Source organism: Ictidomys tridecemlineatus, chromosome 11 (genome assembly GCF_052094955.1).
Source record: "Ictidomys tridecemlineatus isolate mIctTri1 chromosome 11, mIctTri1.hap1, whole genome shotgun sequence".
NCBI classification, from domain to species: Eukaryota; Metazoa; Chordata; class Mammalia; order Rodentia; family Sciuridae; genus Ictidomys; species Ictidomys tridecemlineatus.
Genome location: NC_135487.1, coordinates 107,770,181 through 107,791,690, shown reverse-complemented (window position 1 = coordinate 107,791,690; position 21,510 = coordinate 107,770,181). Strand labels below are relative to the sequence as shown.

The 21,510-nt window shown below is 34.5% G+C and overlaps 2 protein-coding genes and 1 pseudogene across 2 annotated transcripts in view; 2 read left to right on the top strand and 1 right to left on the bottom strand.

The window, feature by feature from the left end:
• The window catches only part of Tspan2 (tetraspanin 2), a 45,678-nt gene extending 42,285 nt beyond the window's left edge, over positions 1-3,393 (top strand). Inside the window, exon 8 of the mRNA XM_078027066.1 lies at positions 854-3,393. Within this exon, the coding sequence (XP_077883192.1) occupies positions 854-919 (66 nt within the window). The 3' untranslated portion in view covers positions 920-3,393. The remainder of the gene's footprint in view (positions 1-853) is intronic.
• Positions 3,394-9,485: 6,092 nt separating this feature from the next.
• Positions 9,486-13,498, bottom strand: Tshb (thyroid stimulating hormone subunit beta). Its single transcript, XM_078027067.1, has 2 exons — positions 11,355-13,498; positions 9,486-10,150 (listed from the first exon to the last, which is right to left on the bottom strand). The coding sequence occupies exons 1-2, from the start codon at positions 11,514-11,516 to the stop codon at positions 9,896-9,898; spliced, it is 417 nt and encodes a 138-aa protein (XP_077883193.1). The 5' UTR covers positions 11,517-13,498; the 3' UTR covers positions 9,486-9,895.
• A 3,547-nt stretch (positions 13,499-17,045) lies between these two features.
• Positions 17,046-20,497, top strand: LOC101963169 (splicing factor, proline- and glutamine-rich pseudogene; annotated as a pseudogene).
• Positions 20,498-21,510: the final 1,013 nt, after the last annotated feature.

Sequence of the window (21,510 nt, the reverse complement as noted above, 5' to 3'; positions counted from 1 at the left end):
CAGAACAACTGGTTATTTGTGCCTTGTTGTGTTTAGCATTTACAGATCTTAGTCTGACTTATGATGGAATGAATTAATGAGAGTTATGGTGCCCATTTTTAAAAACTAAAACTTGACAGTCATTTACAAAAGGGCACCCACAGACAGAGTTCCACAGGCTCTGCACAAACATCGAGGAAATGATTGAAGACAGGAAGAATCTTCTGGAATTCTTCTGTTCAAACCATGGAAGTGGATATTGAGTTGGCCCAAGTATTTTGCTTCTCAGAGAACTATTCAAGAGGTAGAAGAAGTTAGGAATATCATAGTTCAAATACTTCCATTTGTACTTTGGTAAAAATATTGAGTTAAATAGTGAAGAATTATTTGAACATCAAAATGGGCCAGGAATGAAGACATGACCCACATTTTGGTATGAATTTAAAGCTTTTCTAGCAATAGAAAACTATTTGGACCATAAGTATCTTTAAACAACAAGAAGTTATGAACACATTTTTTCAAATGAATACATAAATGATCTAGGATTAACCCTAAAATATACAACTCCAAAACCAGTTAGTATATCAATCTTTTACAACTATTAAGACCTGTTTTATAAGCCAGAAACACTCCTTTTCTTAAAACAGAGACTTGTTATTTGTTAACAATAATAATATAATAATGCACTTTAAGCATCGAATAAAGAACTATTGCTCCATAGCCATCTTCAAGGAACACATAAACATATAAACCAGTAATTATTGATTGTAATTATTACTTATTAACTTGAGTTGGACACCTAAGCAGTTTTGCTGACCTTTTAATCAAATAATACACAGTTGAAAGTCACTAACAAGTGTTCCTTCTGTTTCAGATCTTTGGCATGATATTCAGTATGGTCCTTTGCTGTGCAATACGAAACTCACGAGATGTGATTTGAAGCTACTTCATCATGAAAATTGCAAACTAGAGTTTTCATACTAAATGTCACAGGAGCTGTCTCTCAGCTCATTTTTAATGTTCAGAGGACATTAGAATCTAAAATAATTTACTGTCGATTGTACATTTGCACATGTATGTACGTCTGGCTCATTACTGGTTTGCCCCTTGAGTGAATGGTATGTTGACTGGGAACATAGTCACATGTGAGCCGTGTGTTTCTGGCATATACATTATAGAAATCTGTTGGCTGGGAGTTCCTGATTCTTGTTCTGTAAGAGGAACAACCTATTTAACTACCAGAAAAAGATCAAATAGCTTTGAGAAACTTTAAAACCTGGATTTCAGGAAATGTGATAATAGTTCAGTTTCTCAGACATCAGCCAGGAAAATTAGATGCATACAGAGAATTTGGGGATTTCTACTTAATGGAAGCAATAAGCTACAGAATTGAGAGATCATGGTGCAGTGTTGAAATTGACTCTGTCTGAATATAGGATTTCCTAGGATTTTTTAATATATATTCTCTCCCCCAAAATACAGTAAACCACAGTTTTAAAACTAACACATCTGTAAAACTAAATATAGCATGGAAAATCTAATTTGAATAAGTCCTGCTTTCCTAGTATTTAAAAAAAAAAAAAAAGCAAAAACAAAACCTCCCTCTGGAAAGAGTAGTCACACAGACAATCATGTGCCCTAAAAAGTGTTTATAGAACTGAAAAAAAAAACTTTTAAGGCAATATTTTTGTTCTTATACAAATACATGTAAGTATTGCTTTATCCCTTTCTTTTTCTGACTCTGCTCTGAACTACTGCAACCCTCATATCCTCAAAAGGGCTTTTATCTTGAACTCTTCTATGTTTCTCCAAACATGAGAATAGAACAACTAAAGCAAGAAATCTGGCAGTTGCAAATTGTAGGAAAGAAATTTTTATTGGCACTGTACCTTTGAAATACCTCATAACTTGAGTTTACATATTTTCCTAATTTTTTGTACTTTTCTTATTTATTCACCTAGAGAGAATTCTTCATATATTAATAACTATGGTTGTGACCACTTAAATTTTAAAAACTCCTGCACAATCCAGATATTATTTTATGAGCATCAGTGGCCAAATAAAAACCTCTCTGAGTTGTAAACTCACAATAAAGACAAGTTCAGGAAACAAAAATACTTATATACAAACATACGCAATACAAATATATTCCTTTCTATGCAAGTCCCCTATGAAAATAAAATCTTCAGGTTTGTTATTTTTTGGTCTTAATTCTTGATTTTAAGTAAAGAAATCCACATTTAGGACCTAAATTGGCCTATTTGTCAGTAATTTTTAGCAATTTGTTACATTTAGTAAATCATGGATTTTTTTTTAAATTGCATTTCAAAAAGTCACATAAAAGTGAAAATATGGGGGACTTTGGAAATTCCCAAGTGAACTTCTTATACATGGGAGAACACAAAACTTTGGCTGTGCACTAAGAGGAAGTGCCAGGTTCCCAAGAACCTTAACAAACATTTTGCTGGAAAGATATAACTGTTCAAAGTAGTGGTTATGAAGCACCACACTTCTTTCAGCCATACTTGCTATTGCTACTAACTTTGGAGGACAACTTTTCTAGGAAAAAAAAAAAAGTCAGATTGGAAGCAAGCTAAAAACTAAATTGTGCATGGCTACTTTGCTGTGTCTATGGCTAAAAAAAAAAAAGAGAGATTTAAGAAAATTACTTCATGAAATAAATATTTGCATTCTAATAGTTGACAAATGCAAATGTAACCTTTTAAGCAAAGTTTAGTAACTAGTTCATCTGTTCCCCTAAATGACAGGAGATAGGTCCAAGTGTATACTCAGGTTCCTCCAGCTCAGAATTATCTTTTATTCCACAAAAATAAATTTCATTCCATATCTGAATTAACAATCTTAAAGAAGACTACAGTAATTAAAAGTGAAAGAGTAGAAATAGATTAATTTTTTAAATGTTTAAAAATTTTTGTTAAAGTACAAGACTAGAAATCTGTTTCATGTATGATTAATGTGCCCCTTTAGCGGGTTAAGCTTTCCAAAATAAGTGCCATAAGTGAAATTAGAAAATTCCACTGCTAAGTGAGGGTAGATTTTATATGTGTGTATATACACACACATGCATACAGAGACATAGTTTCATATAGATAGAAAATCCCTATATACCTTGAATCTATATCTATATATATATCTTGAAAACATTTGAGTATATATACATCTATAATTTGAATACATGTACACATATATGTATGTGCACATATATGTATGTCTATATATCTATACATATGCACACACTTGTATACATAATATTTCAGTTATTTGTTTACCTGAACTAATTGGAGATCAGACACAAACATTTTCTTAAACCCCTGGTGCCAAGGCACTGAATTAAAACTTCTTAATGATGAAATATTTTAAGTTATTTTAAATTAAATTTTCTATGTATTGGAACTGCTTGTCTGAGTTATCTTAAAATCCTTGTATATCTTTTGACACATCTTCACACAACTTATTTAAATGTTTGTTACTATCAATAACCAAACAATATGGTATATGAAACAACTGATCATCTTCCTATAATGTTATTAAGAGCTGAATATTTTCAAAAGCAACACCCTAAAGACTTTCATTGCATATAGTTGTATTTTAACTACTATTTTTTAATTCAAGTTGAACTTCTCTTCTCCAGAATAGCTTCTTTGTTATCTGTGGCTTAATCTGTAAGATTGTACAATGACTCAGGGTCCAGTGTGGTCCTTCATGCAGTCAATGACAATGTTGCTCTCCTTTTTCTGTGAGCAGTGCCTAAAAGGAGTGGCTGGGTGAGAATGAGGCTGGTGGGAAGATGGGTGAAGAGGGAAGCAACTTTTCTAAAGTTTATCAAAGATTAAAAAGAAGAGCCACTCTTCTGTCACAGGCAAAAGGTGGCTTCCATTGCTCTGGGAGCAGCCTTTGGGGCTTCAATAGGTGCACATTATATCCTTCCTGGTTCCTGGACTCCTTGCCATCCTCTTTGACCACCAGCTTCTCATCTCAGAAACCCAGTTTTCCCCAAACCTATGGGAGAACTTTCAAGGGCCCTTGAAGTTAGCTGTATTTTAGTTTGGGATCATCAAAATCAAATTTGTGTTAATATGTATTTTAAGAGAGACAAAAGTTTTTCACTTTCTTTCAACATGATTCTTCATTTTTTTTTTGCTTTAAATATATAGGTACATAGTATCTGTATCTATAAGTATTCCTTTAAAGGTGAAACACCTACACCAATACAGAGTGTTATTAATTTGGGTTGTCCTTATTATAACAAGAAAAGCAAAATATATTCCAGGAACCATGTTCAGATGGCTATCCCTTGGAAACAGAAAAAGCATGAAGGATAGAAGTAACATGTCCTATACTTTGCAAAGTGTCATTGATGTTGATTTCATGAAGTGTTTAACTAATGTGCCAAAAACGCTTCCAAAACGTTCATATTTGTTTTGGGGGTTTTCCCTCTGTGTAACTTATGATGGCTTTTATTTATATTAAATAATATAAATTAGCCAGGCACAGTGGCACACACCTATAATCCCAGCAATTTGGGAAGTTGTAGTAGGAGAATCCCAAGTTTGAGACCAACCTGGGCAATTTAATGAGACCTTATCACAAAATAAAACTTAAAAGAAAAAAACATAATAATAAAGGTGGAATGTAGCTTGGTGGCAGTGCACCCTGTATTCAATCCCCAGTATCACAATAAATAGAAATTTAAATCAAAGTAAAACAACCAATATAAAGTGTTTAGTACACCTGGCAACTAGTGAATATTAGCTATTGCTATAATTATTATGTTAATTCTCCCAAGTTTTGTTAACTATAAATAATTTTCTAAAAATCATATAGAAGATACTTCTGTATGATTCCAGTTATCTATAGGAACATATTCATTTGTTGAATTATTGAAGAGCATTTGATATATTTCCCAGTCCTATTTTAATTCAAAAACTTGATATCAATAGCCAACGTTCCCATGCTCTTCTCTGGGCCTGCTCCACATTGTAAGATGCAGCCCACATTAATATTGGAATTGCTTTTGTAACTTTGCTTGGGATTACTCTTTTGTGCATTGTGGAACATTTTATAGGACTACTAATGTGGTATGATGGGCAAGGCAAGTCTGCTTGCTGTCATAAGCTTAGAGTGCAGAAAAGCTGGTAGGTATATTGAGACAAGTACTATGATAATCATTAATCCAGAGAAGACCCACTCAAAGTTGGGAAGAAGATCAGGGGAGAGACATCTCCTGAATGCTAGGGTCTCTAAACTGAATGCTAAAAATCCCTTACAAATTAGCCAAGTCAAAAGTGGTAGGGGAAGAGGAAGAAAGAAGAGGGTTTGTGGGGAAAGCGTGCTGAAGACCCTGAAATACACAGAGCATGAAAACACTGAACATGTCGACAGCTAATGTTTGTCCTGTGGTCATGGGTGAATTTTTAAACAGTGGCAGGAAACCAAACTTGAATCTTTTTTGTTGTTGTTGTTGCTTTTACTATTATACTATCATACATGCATGGAATATAATTTGCTCCATTTCAATCCCCAGTATTTCCTCTTTCCCTTCACTCCTCCTTCCCTTTTCCCTTCCTCTACTCTACTGGTCTTCCTCCTATTTATTGTTTTTCTAAATTAGTGCCTTACAGATGTACCTAAAGGTAAGGATCGCTCAGCTTAAATATAAGGAGTGATTGGATGGCAAAGACCTGACTTATAAGAATTTCTATCTAATGTACTAGAAACCCTCATAAGAATTAGACTTAAGAGAAATTAGATTTGAGGAATCAGAAAGGAGAGGAACTTAGATTTCTGACTCAGTAGCTGGAAAATAGTGTTGCACAGGAAGAAATGTAGATTGGATCAGAGATGTAGGAGATGACTTCCTCTACCAGTAGAGTATAATAGTAATATTTTATATATATATATATATATATATATATATATATATATATATATATATAAAATACCAATAGAGTATAATAGTAAAAGCAACAACAACAAAAAAAAAAAGATTCAAGTTTGGTTTTCTGCCACTGTTTAAAAATTCACCATTAACCGCAGGACATCCAAAAGAAAATACACACAGCCAGTGGATACACAGCCCTGAAGTTCAGAAAAGTTTGCACTAAAACTGCAGTTCAGGAATCATCCACATAAAAGTGATAGTACTGACATTTGAACAAGACGAGCCACTTCTCATGATTAAATCCCCAGAGAAAAATCAAGCTGAAAAAATTAGAATCAAAAACTCGTATTAAGAGTATGCAACAATTCTTTACTCTCCACCCATTTCTTAATCTCAGGCCAGAGAGTCTCTGTTAGCTTCCCATGTTTCATTAGTAGCTGCCATATAACATCTTAATGCATCTCTAACTAGTTCAGCAATAAAGTATTGGTTTAAGCATGAAGCCAACTTCAGATTATGAAATGGATATAATTCCTTAGGACATCCAAGGACAAATTCATACAAAGCCAAGTTTCTTATATGCTCTACACTTAACAGCGTTCAAACGGTTAATAGAACACATAAGATTATTATAGCTCTAGCCCTTCTTTCATGAAGTTTAGAATTTTCACCCTATGGCATCAAGCAAAATTACTAAGAAAAATACAGTCCAGACTTACATTACCATTGCTTGCTAAAGACCATAGTATAGATTTTGAGTCATTATGGAGAAGGGTAGAAAGAAAAGGCATGAAAAAATTAGAGAAGGTTGATTTCATCCTAATTAAGACGAATTATAAATGCCATGGCTATGTTATATTGTGAACAGAGATATGTGACTTCCACTGGGAAACAGAGAGGTCAGGGAAGATCAAAACTAAAAGGTATCCTGTGTATTGAACCATTAGTTACTCACTATTGCCCTTACTAAAATAGTTTCAAATTGTAGAAGTCAAATTGTAGTGGACTGAGAAGAGAATGCAAAGTGAAGAAGTAGATGGTTAATATAGCAGACTCTTTTATTTAAAAAGAAAACAAAACAAAAACTTGGCATAAGAATTCAAGATGTGAGAGGACAAATAATTAGAAAATTACATAAGGCCAAGAAAAGTTTGTTTTCTTTTTCTTTTCTTTTTTTTTTTTTTTTAGGATGGAAAGAGATCTATGGATGCTTCACACTGAAGATGTGTCAAAAAATAGGAAGTAGGAAAAGATACAGGAGGAAACAGCAAGGTGCTGGAGAAGATGGGGATGGGATCAGGAACATCTTCTGAAACTAGTGGGAAAGATGCTGGATCAGTAAGGCCTTTTCAGGTGAGGTGTCAGAAACCCAAGTCTAGTTACAGAAAAGGAAAGAGAAGGTTTAATGGTGAAGTTTTAGAGTGAACATAAAGGTTTAAGGATGAAAAAGAAAGTAAAGGCTTAAGAGATGAACTGTGGTTCAATCCATTTGAATTAAAAGTTCGAACAACTTGAACTGAAAGTACGCATAAGAAGAACTCGCAGAGAAAAAGGTGCAGCTCTGTGAAGCAAGGAAATGGATGCTAAGATGACAGAGGCAGCAGGTAGAAAGGAGATAGCAGAAGTAGAGAATGTGAGGCAGAATTGTCTTTAAAAATAAAAACCAGGTCTGCTGAGAGGGTAGAGGAAAACCCAACATCAAAAAAAAGTGTTAGCGCAAAAGTGACCTTGATAAAAGAATTTTAATTGCACTTAAAGACTCAGACTTGCTGCTCTTAAGTAAAAAAAAGAGGAAATTTCTATATAAAAGAGCTTCAGTTACCAGAATTTCCTGCCAATAAATTCATCCTGGTACATTCACTTATTCCTAAAGAGTTTGGTCTTTAGAAAAACAGAGATGCTGCTACACTGATCCCAAATCCATCTAAGTTATGAAAGAATTCTTTATATTTCAGAGTCAAATGAGGAATAAGAGATTTTTTTCCCCTGAAAGAACTGAGTTTCAAACTTCTTCTGCCAAGAACTGACTCCTCTAAACTTTAGCTTGAATCACTTCAGAAATATTCCATTTTCCATCTTTCCCTGTTGTGCAAGCAATGATTCTCTAGCTTTCCCTTTCTAAACTTTATCCATTCTCCTTTTCTTAAACCAAGAGATGCCAAGCCCCTCCAAAACAGCACATCATATTCCCAAGTTTCTGGATCCAACTGAAGCAAATAACTGGTCATCCCAATCCTTAAGCTCCATGCTAAGGCTTTTTCTGTCTTGGATAACTCCACTTTCAAGAATAGTTTAATATAATTCGTGCGTGCCTCTATCCAAATAGATTGTCTTCAGTGGAAGGAAACAACTTGTCTCTCCTGCACCCACTCTAGAGTTCTATGGCTCAGGATGGTACAGGCCTATACACATGTCCAGGTCTGGCTGTCTCACTGCAAGTTGAGGAAACCTACTTAAGTTATTAAAATCTCCATCTGGACTATTTATGAGTGGCCTCCCTAAAACTCTTGGTCTTTCCAGGGTTCGAGTCCTTGGAAAAAAAATGTTTTTCAGAATCCGTGAAAGTCATTTGTGCCTAGTACCAATTAGATTGGAACGTTAGACTTTTTACTCATTAATTAAAAATCTGTATTTGATAAACAGTTTTAAGTGATAGGTAGATTTAAGCATCCATGTTATCCACAGATAGGAGAACCCAAAGCCCCAGATTAATATTTGGAGATAATAAAAATATTAACTTCAGATATTAAGGCAAAAATAACGTAGGTTCTTAACTCTTTTGTATATAAATGCACATCTGTTTCCTCTCAGGGGCAAAGCATGGGTTTGGTACTAATTTATCTGCACCGAATCATCCTCCCCAAGGGCACTACCAGCAGGCAGACATTTACAAGATACCCAGTGGAATTTAACCAGTGATTTGGATACAGCAAAGCCAAATGGCCCTAATGACAATTAGTTTTCACTTTGATGATGGCAGTGAGCATGGAAAGTAATGGACAAATACAGGATAGTCTTTTTGAGGTCAAGTCTGCAAGCCACTAGACCTCTCTCAATTCAATTGTCTGTTGAAACCAAACTCTCACAGAGTATCTAATGGAGGAAAAGAAAATAAAGAGCCATTTACTAAGCATATTCACAAAAAAAAACAATGTTTCAATATTAATGAAGGTTTAGATTAAAATTTAGGATGGTTCTACTCCTTTAAATCCCTTAGCACTCACACCCTGTCCCTAAAACCTTTCATAATTATACTAGTTTTTCATGATATAGAAAGTGAATGTGATATCAAAAGTCAAAACAGTACAAGTAGCTTTTTGTATAAATGCTGGAAAGTATCTCCTGTTACTTCAAGGACTAGGAAGGATTTAGACTTCCACATGTAAAATGATCGTGGCCTCTTTTCTAGGCTTTGTAAATTGACCTTTTGGGGTATAACTTTCATAGGTCAGTTGGCCCACCAGAGTAATTAAATTAAAGAGTTCCATACTCTGCTGAGTTTTGGTGGAGTTTTATCCTGTGCATTTGAATGAGTAGGATTAAAGCTTTATATTACATATTTCACATATTCCTTACTGCCCACCTCCATTCCAGCCTGGCTTCTAGCCTTTGGAAGAAAATGTCTCTAGTACCCTGATGCCATGTGTTCCTTCAGCTTCTGATCACATTGCTTTCTCTTCATTGCTGCAGTGGACCCACATTCACCTTCTCTGTCAAGACAAACTCCTGGTCCTCTGTTAGGAGGACCTGCTCAAGTCTGGCTTTCATTAGCACTGCATGTCTCTGTTCTGTTTTACTCCATTCTCCTCTTTCATGTGAAAACTACAAAAGGCTTTTTCACTCACCTTTTCTTAAGCTCCTTAAGCTCTCTAATGCCTGTGTAAGTATGCACGTGGATGGAATAATACTCAAGATATATACAAGGTATTGTCAAACATAATGACATTTTATTAGGCTTTTTTTTTCCCCAGGTAAACACATTTAACCAAATCGCAAATTATATTGCTCTTAAAGCTACACAGAAAATCCCAGCAGATAGGACTTCTGAGGTTTGGTGCAGTAGTTTGTCTTGATGGCCTCATGTACACAGTCACTATAATCAGTGTTACATTTGCCGCATTTGCAGCTTACAGCGACAGGGTAGGAGAAATATGGAGCAACATGATGTGGGCATCCTGGTATTTCTACAGTCCTGTAGATGAAGTCTCTATATGTACACACATCTTGGGAGAGGGCATATTTGGGAAGAAACAGCTTGCCATTGATATCCTGAGAATGAATACATAAGAGAGCATAACATGATAGGACTTTAGAAAACATACAGATAATGGAAACAGATGAATGCCGATTCATTATATTTCTTTTTCTTTTTTGTTTTTTTAATTCTAATTTGTTATATATGACAGAATGCATTACAATTCATATTGCACATATAGAGCATAATTTTTCATATCTCTGTATACAAAGTATATTCACACCATTCGTGTCTTCATACATGTACTAAGGGTAATGATGTCTAACTCATTCCACTATCTTTTTCACCCCCATGCTCCCTCCGTTCCCCTCCCACCCCCTTTTCCCTATCTAGAGTTTGTCTAATCCTCCCCATGCTCCCCCCTCCAAACCCCACTATGAATCAACCTCCTTATATCAGAGAAAACATTTGGTATTTGGTTTTTCGGGATTGGCTAACTTCACTTAGCATTATACTCTCCAACTCCATCCATTTACCTACAAATGCCATGATTTTATTGCTGAGTAATATTCCATTGTGTATATATACCACATTTTCTTTATCCATTCATCTACTGAAGGGCATCTAGGTTGGTTCCACAGTTTAGCTATTGTGAATTGTGCTGCTATAAACATTGATGTGGCTGTGTCCCTGAAGTATGCTGGGTTTTTTGTTTGTTTGCTTGTTTAAAAAAATATTTATTTTTTAGTTGTAGTTGGACACAATATCTTTATTTCATTTATGTGGTGCTAAGGATCAAACCCAGGGCCTCGCACGTGCTAGTTGAGTGCTCAACCGCTGAGCCACAACCCAGCCCCAAGTATGCTGTTTTTAAATCCTTTGGGTATAGACTGAGGAGTGGGATAGCTAGGTCAAATGGTGGTTCCATTCTTTGTCACAAATAACAACTAAGAGAGGATTCCTTTACTCTGTTCCCCAATAACACATCTACATTGAATCCTACAGAGACAAAACTGATACCTTCCTTTCTTTTATCTCTGATTATGGGAATAAGAGGCTTAAACAAATATGGATAGCAAAACTATTATAAATTTATCTGTACCCATTTTGCTGAGTAAATCCACATAATATTATAAACTGTGTGCTCTACTTTTAAGGAGCCAATAATCATTGGATTTGGAAAATGAGGTTGTGATTTACCTCATTTCCTTTACAGATAGGAATTAACTGCTTCTATGTTTATATAATTTATGTCCAAAAGTGAGATGAACTACATACCCGTGTCATACAATATCCAGCACAGATGGTGGTGTTGATGGTTAGGCAATAAGCACACTCTCTCCTATCGACATGCATTGTATACTCGGTTGGAATACAAAAAGTCATTGCTTGCCCACATGCAAGACCAAAAAGCATGGACATCAGGAAGATAGCAGTCATGCTAAAATAAAAGATAAAATTTAAAAACCTATTACATGTATTCTTTCAGAACATTTGGAAGACACATTTTGGAAAAGTTTAGATGTTTTTATATACTTAATACTCTCAAACCTTAAAATATACATTTTGATGTGGCTATGATTCACTACATATTCATAGTAGAGGAGCTCACATTGTAGAGGTCCCCCTTTCAAGTGCCACAAAGCTTGCCAGAGCAAAATGGCAAGCCTGAAGTTAACACAACACAGAGATGCATATGGGAATCAAATGGGAAATAATTCATTCAGTAGAAATATAATCCAAATAACTACCTTTATATAAGAAGTCAATTAATAGTTATCTTCAGGAAGAGCTTTCCCAGAATGGTAGTTTTCTAAAAACTCTGGCCCAATAACTTAAAAGGCCAACAAATCTTTTGTTCATAATCAGAAAGGACAAAGAAAACAAAAAAAGGCATAACCAAATTTTAGTACCATTCCAGTGCAAATAATATTGCATATAATTCCACCATTTCCAGTCAAGGAAGATATCATGAAGCTAGAGAAAGTCCAGAAAAGCGAAATTAAAATTACACTAGTGTTAATAGGCTAACTTAGAAATCTAGACCCACCTTCTGAACCCATAGAATATTCCTTTAAGATTGAAAGAAGCAGAGTTGGACCAAATAAAAGATAATTTTACACAGAAGATATATGAAACTCATTATCTTGAATAGAATATAGAGGCAAAATATATAGTTTGACACATTGAAAATAATACAATCAATGATGATGATCTATTGTAAGAAAGAAATACTAAATTTTTTTTTGCTGCATGGGAAACAACAGAGGATCCCCTTGCAGAAGTAGAACATGCATCTCAATAGAGCCTGTCTAATGGAAAACTTGTTCACTACCCATTGGGCATTGTAATGATCTGGATAATGTTATGACATAATTATTTTTGTTTTGCTACTAAGAGAGGGTAATCAAATTTCAGACTTTGGGATGTAGGTTGATCAGTTCAAAGATTAAGAAGATTTTTTCATTTTACTAATATTGTACAGCTAGATAGGGGTGTGTGTGTGTGTGTGTGTGTGTGTGTGTGTGTGTGTGTGTGTGTTTGGGTTCTTTTTCTTCTCAAGTATCATTGTCAGTAAAGAAAATACACCCTGTAGTGGAGTAGTATTATCTATGAACACAAGACATTTTCTCATAATATTAAATAATTATTCACTAAACATCTTTATTTAACCATCAAAAAATTATCAATATTTTCTCAAAACTTTCAATTATATACAAACAGTACCTTTAAGCTAATACCCCTACTTACTGAAATTCATACACACAAGCCTCAGTTAACTAGAATTTGTCTTCAATAAACTTGTAAGAAAAAAAATGAAGAGCATATTTTTCAGAGGTAATCAGGGATTTATCTTACATGTCAACTTCTAAAGACTAGTAGTCATTCAACCAACTTCTTATTCCTAGAATGAGAAATGAAGATAAACTGGAAAAATATATAGTGAGGATCAAAGTCAGACACTGAGACACAAAATGAGTAAGATATGGTTTTTGATCTAAGGGATTGACAGTCCAGTGGAAGAGCTAAGTATGAACTCAAATAATACCATTGTTCTAGGTTCTCTGAAAGAGTCCAACTTATAACTCACAATTATCAAGGATCTCCTTAGGTTTACTATACTTGTGAATAGAAAAGGAAATGAACTAAATCATTTTAGGAGGAAGGACTAGTGAACTCTTAAGTAAAATATTGCCCATTCAAGCATTCCTTGTAGGGGTTTTGTTTGTTTATTTTTGTTTTGTATTTGATTTAGGAAGCAAAAATATAAGAATTTATGGGCTAGTGTTGTAGCTCAGTGGCAGAGCATTCACCTAGCACTTGTGAGACACTGGGTTTCATCCTCAGTACCACATATAAACAAATAAAATAAACATATTGTGTACATCTACAACTAAAAAAAAGGAAAAAAAATATATGAAATCCCATGGCCTTATTTTTTGCAGTGTTGGGAATCAAACTGGGGCCTCATGCGTGCCTGGCAATCTGCTCTCCTGGCAACCTGCTCTACCACTGAACTGCAATCCCAGCCCCCCAACAGGAATTCCTTACTTATGGAATTAGGTTTTCTTAAGTGTTTCACTTAAGAATTCCCACTATGATATAGAGTTGGTTTCATTATTTAAGAACCACAGACCTGGAGTATCGTCTGCAGGATTTTAAAATTATGAACCAGGTAAATTATGTAAAACACTCATCCACCATGATCATACAGTTCTTGTCTGTCTAGGCAGCTACCTACTGATTTTTTACCACAGGAAATAATTAACTTCACTTATTTTAACCTCTAGCTCTACAATTTTATATAAAATAGATGTGTGGTGATCAAGTGATAAAAAGATTGATTTAGAAATTAAGCAACAGAATTCTCCATGGATCTAAGAAAAATTGACTAAAATATTTAATCTGTCTGAATTTTGTTTCCCAGTTTGCAAAATAGAAACAGACAAATACACTTGACCCCCTTTAAAATTCTAGGATCAAAAAATTGTATTATAACTTTCCCCCATTGATGCCCTATTCATTGCACATATTTTTGAAGTTCTTCTTATAAATGCAGAACTTTAAACTAACAAAAGTAAAATATTAAAAGTGTTGAATTACCAGCCATAACAGTGATATAACTTTTGTTTACATGCAGAAAGTAAGAACTATTTCTTTCTCCTTTACTTCTTTATTGGAATTAAAACTTCATCTTCATAATCTTTCTGAACCTCAATTTCCTCATCTATGAAAGAAAGGCTTAAAAACAGAAGATGATGTGGAGGGTTTCTGCAGCACAAATAGTCTGTGATTCTATGAGATTTCAGAAAGGAAGTAAAGAATCAATTGCTGCCAGGTCCAGTGGTGGTGCACACCTGTAATCCCAGCAATTTGGGAGGCTGAGGCAGGAGGATCACAAGTTCAAGGCCAAGCTTGGCAACTAAGCAAAACTCTGTCTCAAAATTTAAAAAAAAGGGGGGGGGACAGGGAGCAACCGTCTGGGGATATAGCTCAGTGACAGAGCACCCTGCGTTCAATCCCTAGTACAACAACAACAACAAAAAAAAAAAAAAAAAAGGAAGAAGAATCTATTGCCCATCTTATGAACAATACCAGAGTTTCCCCAAAGCAGTACATTTTTCTAGAGAGCAAAATGTACTACAGGCAAATGTTTGTGTTGGATATCATCCAAGGAGGTTTTACTATTAAATAACTAAAGAAAATTTTAATAAAGAGTATATTGCCCCTGAAGGTACTGAAAACTGAATTTACTCTAAGACTTCCCAGAATTATATTTTGATCAAAAATGACCATTAGTAATTGAGAAGATTTAATACACATTCAATTGATAAAAACATTTTAATCAAATGTAAACAGGAGAATGTCATGCACATCAAACATTCTTCCTTAGGAAATCAACCAGTTGTTTCTTTTCCTTTAAGTTAATGGAATTTTTTTCTTAACTTATGTATGTAGTTCACCTACCTTCACCAACTACTGAACAATTTAGAGCAATAATTAAAAATTTTAGAGCCTATTAAAGCAAATTATCTCTTACACTTGCAATTTTTAAATAAATACAGTTTTGAAAATAAAAGAAACTTGGAATAAGAACATTTTATTTCACAGAGCCTTCTCATTATAGAAACCTACCTTACTTTGCATTGGTGAGCTGCTTCTGTGATGACCCAGACTCTTGGTTCATTTTATACCCTTCACGATAATTCCCCTCTGATCTTCTTGTTTATATAATTGCATTTGAATTACTGCTTTCTTATCTGAAAGACATCTATTGAAAATTCATACTGAACCCCAAATAAAATATGTTTAGACAAACAAGTTCACAATATCTTCCACTGGAAACTCTGACATTATTGTAGCACGCATTTTCCTCTCTCCTATTTCAAAATAAAATTGCTCTTTTAAACACATCCTTTATTAATGTTTGTTAATATTAATAAAGTACAGACACAGAATGGGAAAAAAGAAGTAAAAAATAACACTTTAACATCATCTAGTAAGTCTTAGGAATGAAAATTTATTTGGGGGTTTGAGTACTCCAAAGTTTACCTAACTGCTCATGTAGATAAATATAAAATTATTCCTTATTTACAAGACAAAGGCAAATTCTTTATGGAAATCTAGGGCAGTGTGCCCATATGATGCTGATTAAATTTTCTTGATTAGTTCAAAATGTTTTATTGTTCTTTTCTTTGGATTTTAAAAATATTAAGTACAGTTAACATGTGAAATGTGTTCACTTGAGTAACATGGTAAAATCTTGCAAGATACTGATGTGAGATCAAATTTTGACTGTCATTTACTAGTTATATGTATTGGAATACTTGAACTCTGTTTACTTCAGTTTCCTCACCAGTTAAAAGGTGTTATCAACATTTCTATAAGACACCTAACACAGTGCCTAGCACAAAATAAGGGCTCAATAAATGACAGCTAATTTACAATAATTCAACATATATTTATTTAACCAATATTTAATCACAGTGCCTAATATGTAGTAGGCAATCAATATATTTGTTGAATGCATAAATAGCTAAGGAATGCATAAATATTGAATTTTGGAACAAATGTACATATTCCTCCATCTCCATAGCTATAACTCAATTTTACTACATTAAATGACTTTTCCCTGCATTAAACATTTCCAAATTGCCTTCAAGAAAAAAAATCAGAATTCCTTAGTTGCATTTGCAAAGCCCTCATAATCTGCTCTAGATCTACAGTTGCATGTTTTCTCATCTCCCACCAATCCATCTTCACGTTGCATCCTTTCTCCACTTAATTTTTCAGCCAAAGTGAACTGAGTTTCTCAAATTAGTCACATTCTTTCTTGCCTTCAAGCCTTTTCATATGTTATTCCATCTGTTGAAACACCTGCCTGATCTCCCACTGCATGCCTCATTTCACCTAATTTCTACTTATTTTTCATTATTTACCTGAGGAAACACCCCTTGTGTAAGTCTTCTTTTGATTCCTCAAGGCCCTCCTCATGGCTAGTTAGTGGTTTTAAGAGAATCAGAGAACATACATAGAAACCCTAGCATATGGTAGATACTTAATAAATCATAGATATTCTTATAGGTCACTCACAATTCTATTTGTCTTCACTTACCCTCGTCTTTGTTTTCATTAAAGTTAAATAAAAAATGATGTGTGGCATAGGTAAGTCTCCTCAGAGGATAATGGCAATGTCAAGGCAGAGTCTGGGATATGTTAAATAAAAACTTAAAGAAAAAGTACATTTTATAGAGTTTAATTGCCCAAAAAAAATGATTTGAGGATAATGGCAATGTCAAGGCAGAGTCTGGGATATGTTAAATAAAAACTTAAAGAAAAAGTACATTTTATAGAGTTTAATTGCCAAAAAAAATGATTTACAAGTCAGACAGCCCTCAGAATCAGAAGCAGTTTAGAAAACGCAGCTCTACAGCATCAGTAGGCAGTATTTGTGGATAGAAAGCAGAAATGAGGTACAGAAACAACTTGATTGGTTACAGCTTACGGTATGCCTCGTCAGCTGGCCACCTGTAACTGAAACTTGGCTACAGCAGCTAAGACTCAACTGTTTGTTATAGAAGTATATTCCTGGGCTGGGGTTGTGGCTCAGTGGTAGAGCACATGGCACATGTGCCTTGGGTTCGATCCTCAGCACCACATAAAAATAAATAAATAAAAATAACTAAAAGAAATAAATATTAAAAAAGAAGTATACTTCTAAATTATGCTTTCAATTAGATTACAGTTCATTAAGTAAGGACTCACAGAAACATCCTTAGATAAAATTTAGTTTACTCTAGTAAACTAAACCAGAGAGAACCAGTTCAGGGGCCCCTAATTTCTTGGGAATATGAACTACTGTGCAGTGAGAGAATTCTAAATCTAGGAAAATTACAATTGGGGTGCCAAATTTTAACCTTGCTTTAAGTGATTCTAGGCAAGTTAACAAGAGCATGGTAACTGGGGGAATGTTAGATGTTCCTTTCTAATGAAACCCATGACTCTGTTGTTTAAAGCTTTGATCCAGGAACTCACTTTCTAGTGGATTTATATGCATATCCCTGGTGTGTGTGTGTGTGTGTGTATCAATATATAGTAATATATACTAACTGATATGCACTTGGCCTGTTACTAGAAAAATATAAAATACATAAATTTGGGTAGGATTCTCTTTTTAAAGGCACACTCGTGTATGATCTCATGCTATTAAAAGAACCTACACAAATTGAATTTGCACTTCTGATCCAGATTTACTCTCCCACCTAAAATAAATTTAAAGCAAGACAAGATATGTGAAATAATAGTTCTATTGGAAGAAGCCTTTAGCCAGTTTGGTCTATTGAAAGGGCTGTTGTGGATGATTTCGGTAGATCTATAGGGAAAGGCATTGTTGAATTTGCTTCTAAATCAGCAGCAAGAAAAGTATTTGAACGAAGCAATGAAGGTGTTTTCCTACTGACAACAACTCCTCGTCCAGTCATTGTGGAACCACTTGAACAATTAGATGATAAAGATGGTCTTCCTGAAAAACTTGCACAGAAGAATCCAATGTATCAAAAGGAGAAATACCACCTCGTTTTGCTCAGCATGGCACATTTGAGTATGAATATTCTCAGAGGTGGAAGTCCTTGGATGACATGGAAAAACAGCAAAGGGAATAAGTTGAAAAAAAACATGAAGGATGCAAAAGACAAGTTGGAAAGTGAAATGGAAGATGCCTATTCATGAGCATCAGGCAAATCTTTTACTCCAAGATCTGATGAGATGTCAGGAAGAATTAAGACATATGGAAGAACTTCACAATCAAGAAATGCAGAAACGTAAAGAAATGCAATTGAGGCAGCAGGAGGAAAAACGTAGAAGGGAGGAAGAGATGATGATTCGCCAACGTGAAAAAGTTATAGCCGGATGGGCTACATGGATCCAAGAGAAAGAGACATGAGAATGGGTGATGGAGGAGCAATAAACATGGGAGATCCCTATGGTTCAGGAGGCCAGAAATTTCCACCTCTAGGTGGTGGTGGTGGCATAAGTTATGAAGCTAATCCTGGAGTTCCACCAGCAACTATGAGTGGTTCCATGAAGGGAAGCGACACAAGTATTGAGTGCTTTGGGCAGGGAGGTGCGGGACCTGTGGGTATACAGGGTCCTAGATGAATGGGCCCTGGAACTCCAGCAGGCTATGGTAGAGGGAGAGAAGAGTATGAAGACCTAAACAAGAAACCTCGATTTTAGATGTGATATCTAGGTTTTCATTCCAGTTTGTTTTTGTCTTTTCTTGTTTAGATACCACTTTTAAATTCTTGCATTTTAGTAAGAAAGCTACCTTTTTATGGATGTTAGCAGTTTATTGACCTATTATTTGTAAATGTTCTGTTTGGGCAGGTAAAATTATGTAATGCAGTGTTTGAAACAGGAGAAAGGTTTTTTCTTTTTAGTTTTTTTCTCTCCTTTTTTTTTTTTTTTTTTACTGTGTAATGTCCCTCAAGTTAATGGCAGTGTACCTTATGCCACCGAATTTCCAAAGTGTACAGATTTTTTTTACTGTGCTTCAAATAAATAGAAAAATAGTTATAATACTGATCTTCAACTTTGCCATTCATGCTTCTATGCACATCAGGGCTAGGTATTCCACTTTGAAAGCATGAGAGTGCCGAGGCCTTTGAATGGCAGGCATATGCCATTTCTGGGAAATGTATGGGGAGACTAAGTATTGCTTTCTACAAGTAACTGCCCTCTTGTTTTAAAAAGAAGAAATGCAGATTTGAAGTAGTTCACAACTGGCATTATAGGAAGCAAGCTGGTGCTAAGTATTTTTAAATGGTTATGTAATCAAAGATGAACTGTAAATCTTCATTCAGGAATATATTTTAAGATTATGGAATGGGTGTAAGACTTGGTAGGGGGAGAAAGTGGGTTTGGTTAATAGATCTTTTATGGCCCTATGATCTATCCTTGAAAGTTTTTGAAAAAAGTGGAAAGATCATTTTGTCACATTTCCTCTATTCTTGTTTTTAAAAGAACAACAAATCCCAAGTTCTACAAATGGCTTGTATTGAACTTTTACATTTGAATTAAAGATTGTTAAACATAAAAAAAAGAAAAGAAATAATAGTTCTACACACTGAACATCAGGTTAAAAAAGACTGAGATCCCAGACAGATGGGAAACTTCAACTTACTACCTAGAGAAATTTTCTTGGCCTTTGTGCAGGGAGATACTTAGGCAGAGGCCAAAAATGTTGCCAGATTGAGGAGATGGACCTAAGACTATAAACACAAAAGCAGTTAGACTTCACAAAGAACTGGAGAGAACAGAGCTGCACAGAGAGAAAATGTTGAAGATTTGCAGAGAATCTCTGAGTATTCAGCTGAAAATTGATAAACTTATGCATGTGAGGAAACTAGCTGAGGCTAGGGAAAGAAACACCTAAAAAAGATTAAGGAAACAGCCTTGGGTCACACAAAATGAGGTTTAGTGCTTGTCCAACCAACAACAGTGGGAAAATCTCCTAATTCAGGAAATGAGGTAGGTATACTGAGAGGGTTTTCCATAAACTTTGAGGAAAAATTGGGCTTTGACCAAATGTTGTCCTGCCATTTTCTAACAATGCTTAAATGTAATACCTAAAAAGATGAACTGTTTCCAAGTAATATTAACTTAGTCATATAATAAAGCTGAAGAATATTTATAGGAATACAAAAATGGGCACTAAACAAAGTATAATCTATAATATGTGGCATTCAATTAAAAAAATCTTAAGGCACACAAATAAACAGGAAAATGCAACACAAAATGAGGATAAAATTAACCAATTGAAAGTAACCCAGAACTGGTACAGATAAGAGAAATAATAGATCAAAAACAACAAAACAGGTACTATGACTAATGTCCATATTTTCAAGTAGCTAGAAAAAAGATTAATAAGCATATAAAGAAATGGAGATATAGGCAAATTTAACTTTGAAAGATTAAAACAAAAATGAATTTGATGAAAGATGTGCTAAAATAGTTGAACAGATTAGAAACTGCAAAAGAAAATTTTAGTGAAGTTGAAGACAAAGCAATAGAAACAATTCTAAATTAAATACACAAAGAAAAAAATTAACCAAGCATCAGTGATTTTGGAACAACTTGAGGATACCAAATATATATGAAATTCAAGTCCTCAAAGGGAGAGGATGCAGAAAAAAGTTTTAAATATGTAATGTTGAAAAGTTAACATTATGAAAGCTATAAATCATATCCAAAAGCCCAATGAAACTCATGAATTAAAATAAAAAAGAAAACCAAACTAAGACACATATAATCAATTGTTTGACACCAGTAATAGAGAGAAAAATCTTAAAACCAGACAGAGAGAAATATACATAATGAAGAGAATAGCAAAGCTGGCAGCATATTTCTAGTAGGAACTATCAGTGCAAGCTAAAAGTCCACTATCGTTAAAGTACTTAAACTATCAGTCCAGAGTTCTTTTTTTTAATATTTATTTTTTAGTTTTCGGCGGACACAACATCTTTGTTTTTTGTATATGGTGCTGAGGAGAGAACCCAGGCCGCACGCATGCCAGGCGAGTGCACTACTGCTTGAGCCACATCCCAAGCCCCCAGTCCAGAGTTCTTGACTCAGCAAACTATCTTTCAAAAATGAAGAAAAAAATGTGCACTTATGCTGATATGCACAATTTGAGAATTTATTACCAATATACATGCACTCTAAGCAGAAAGAAATGATACCAGATGGAAAATCCAGCTCTACAATAAGGAATGAAGAAATACAAATTTTTCAATCCTTATTTAAATTTCTTTAAAAGATAATTGGATATTTAAAGGAAAAACAACAATATATTATGGTGGATATAATATGTGAAGAAATAATTATACAACAATTACACATGGATAAGAGAGCAAAGTAATATAATATTACCTAA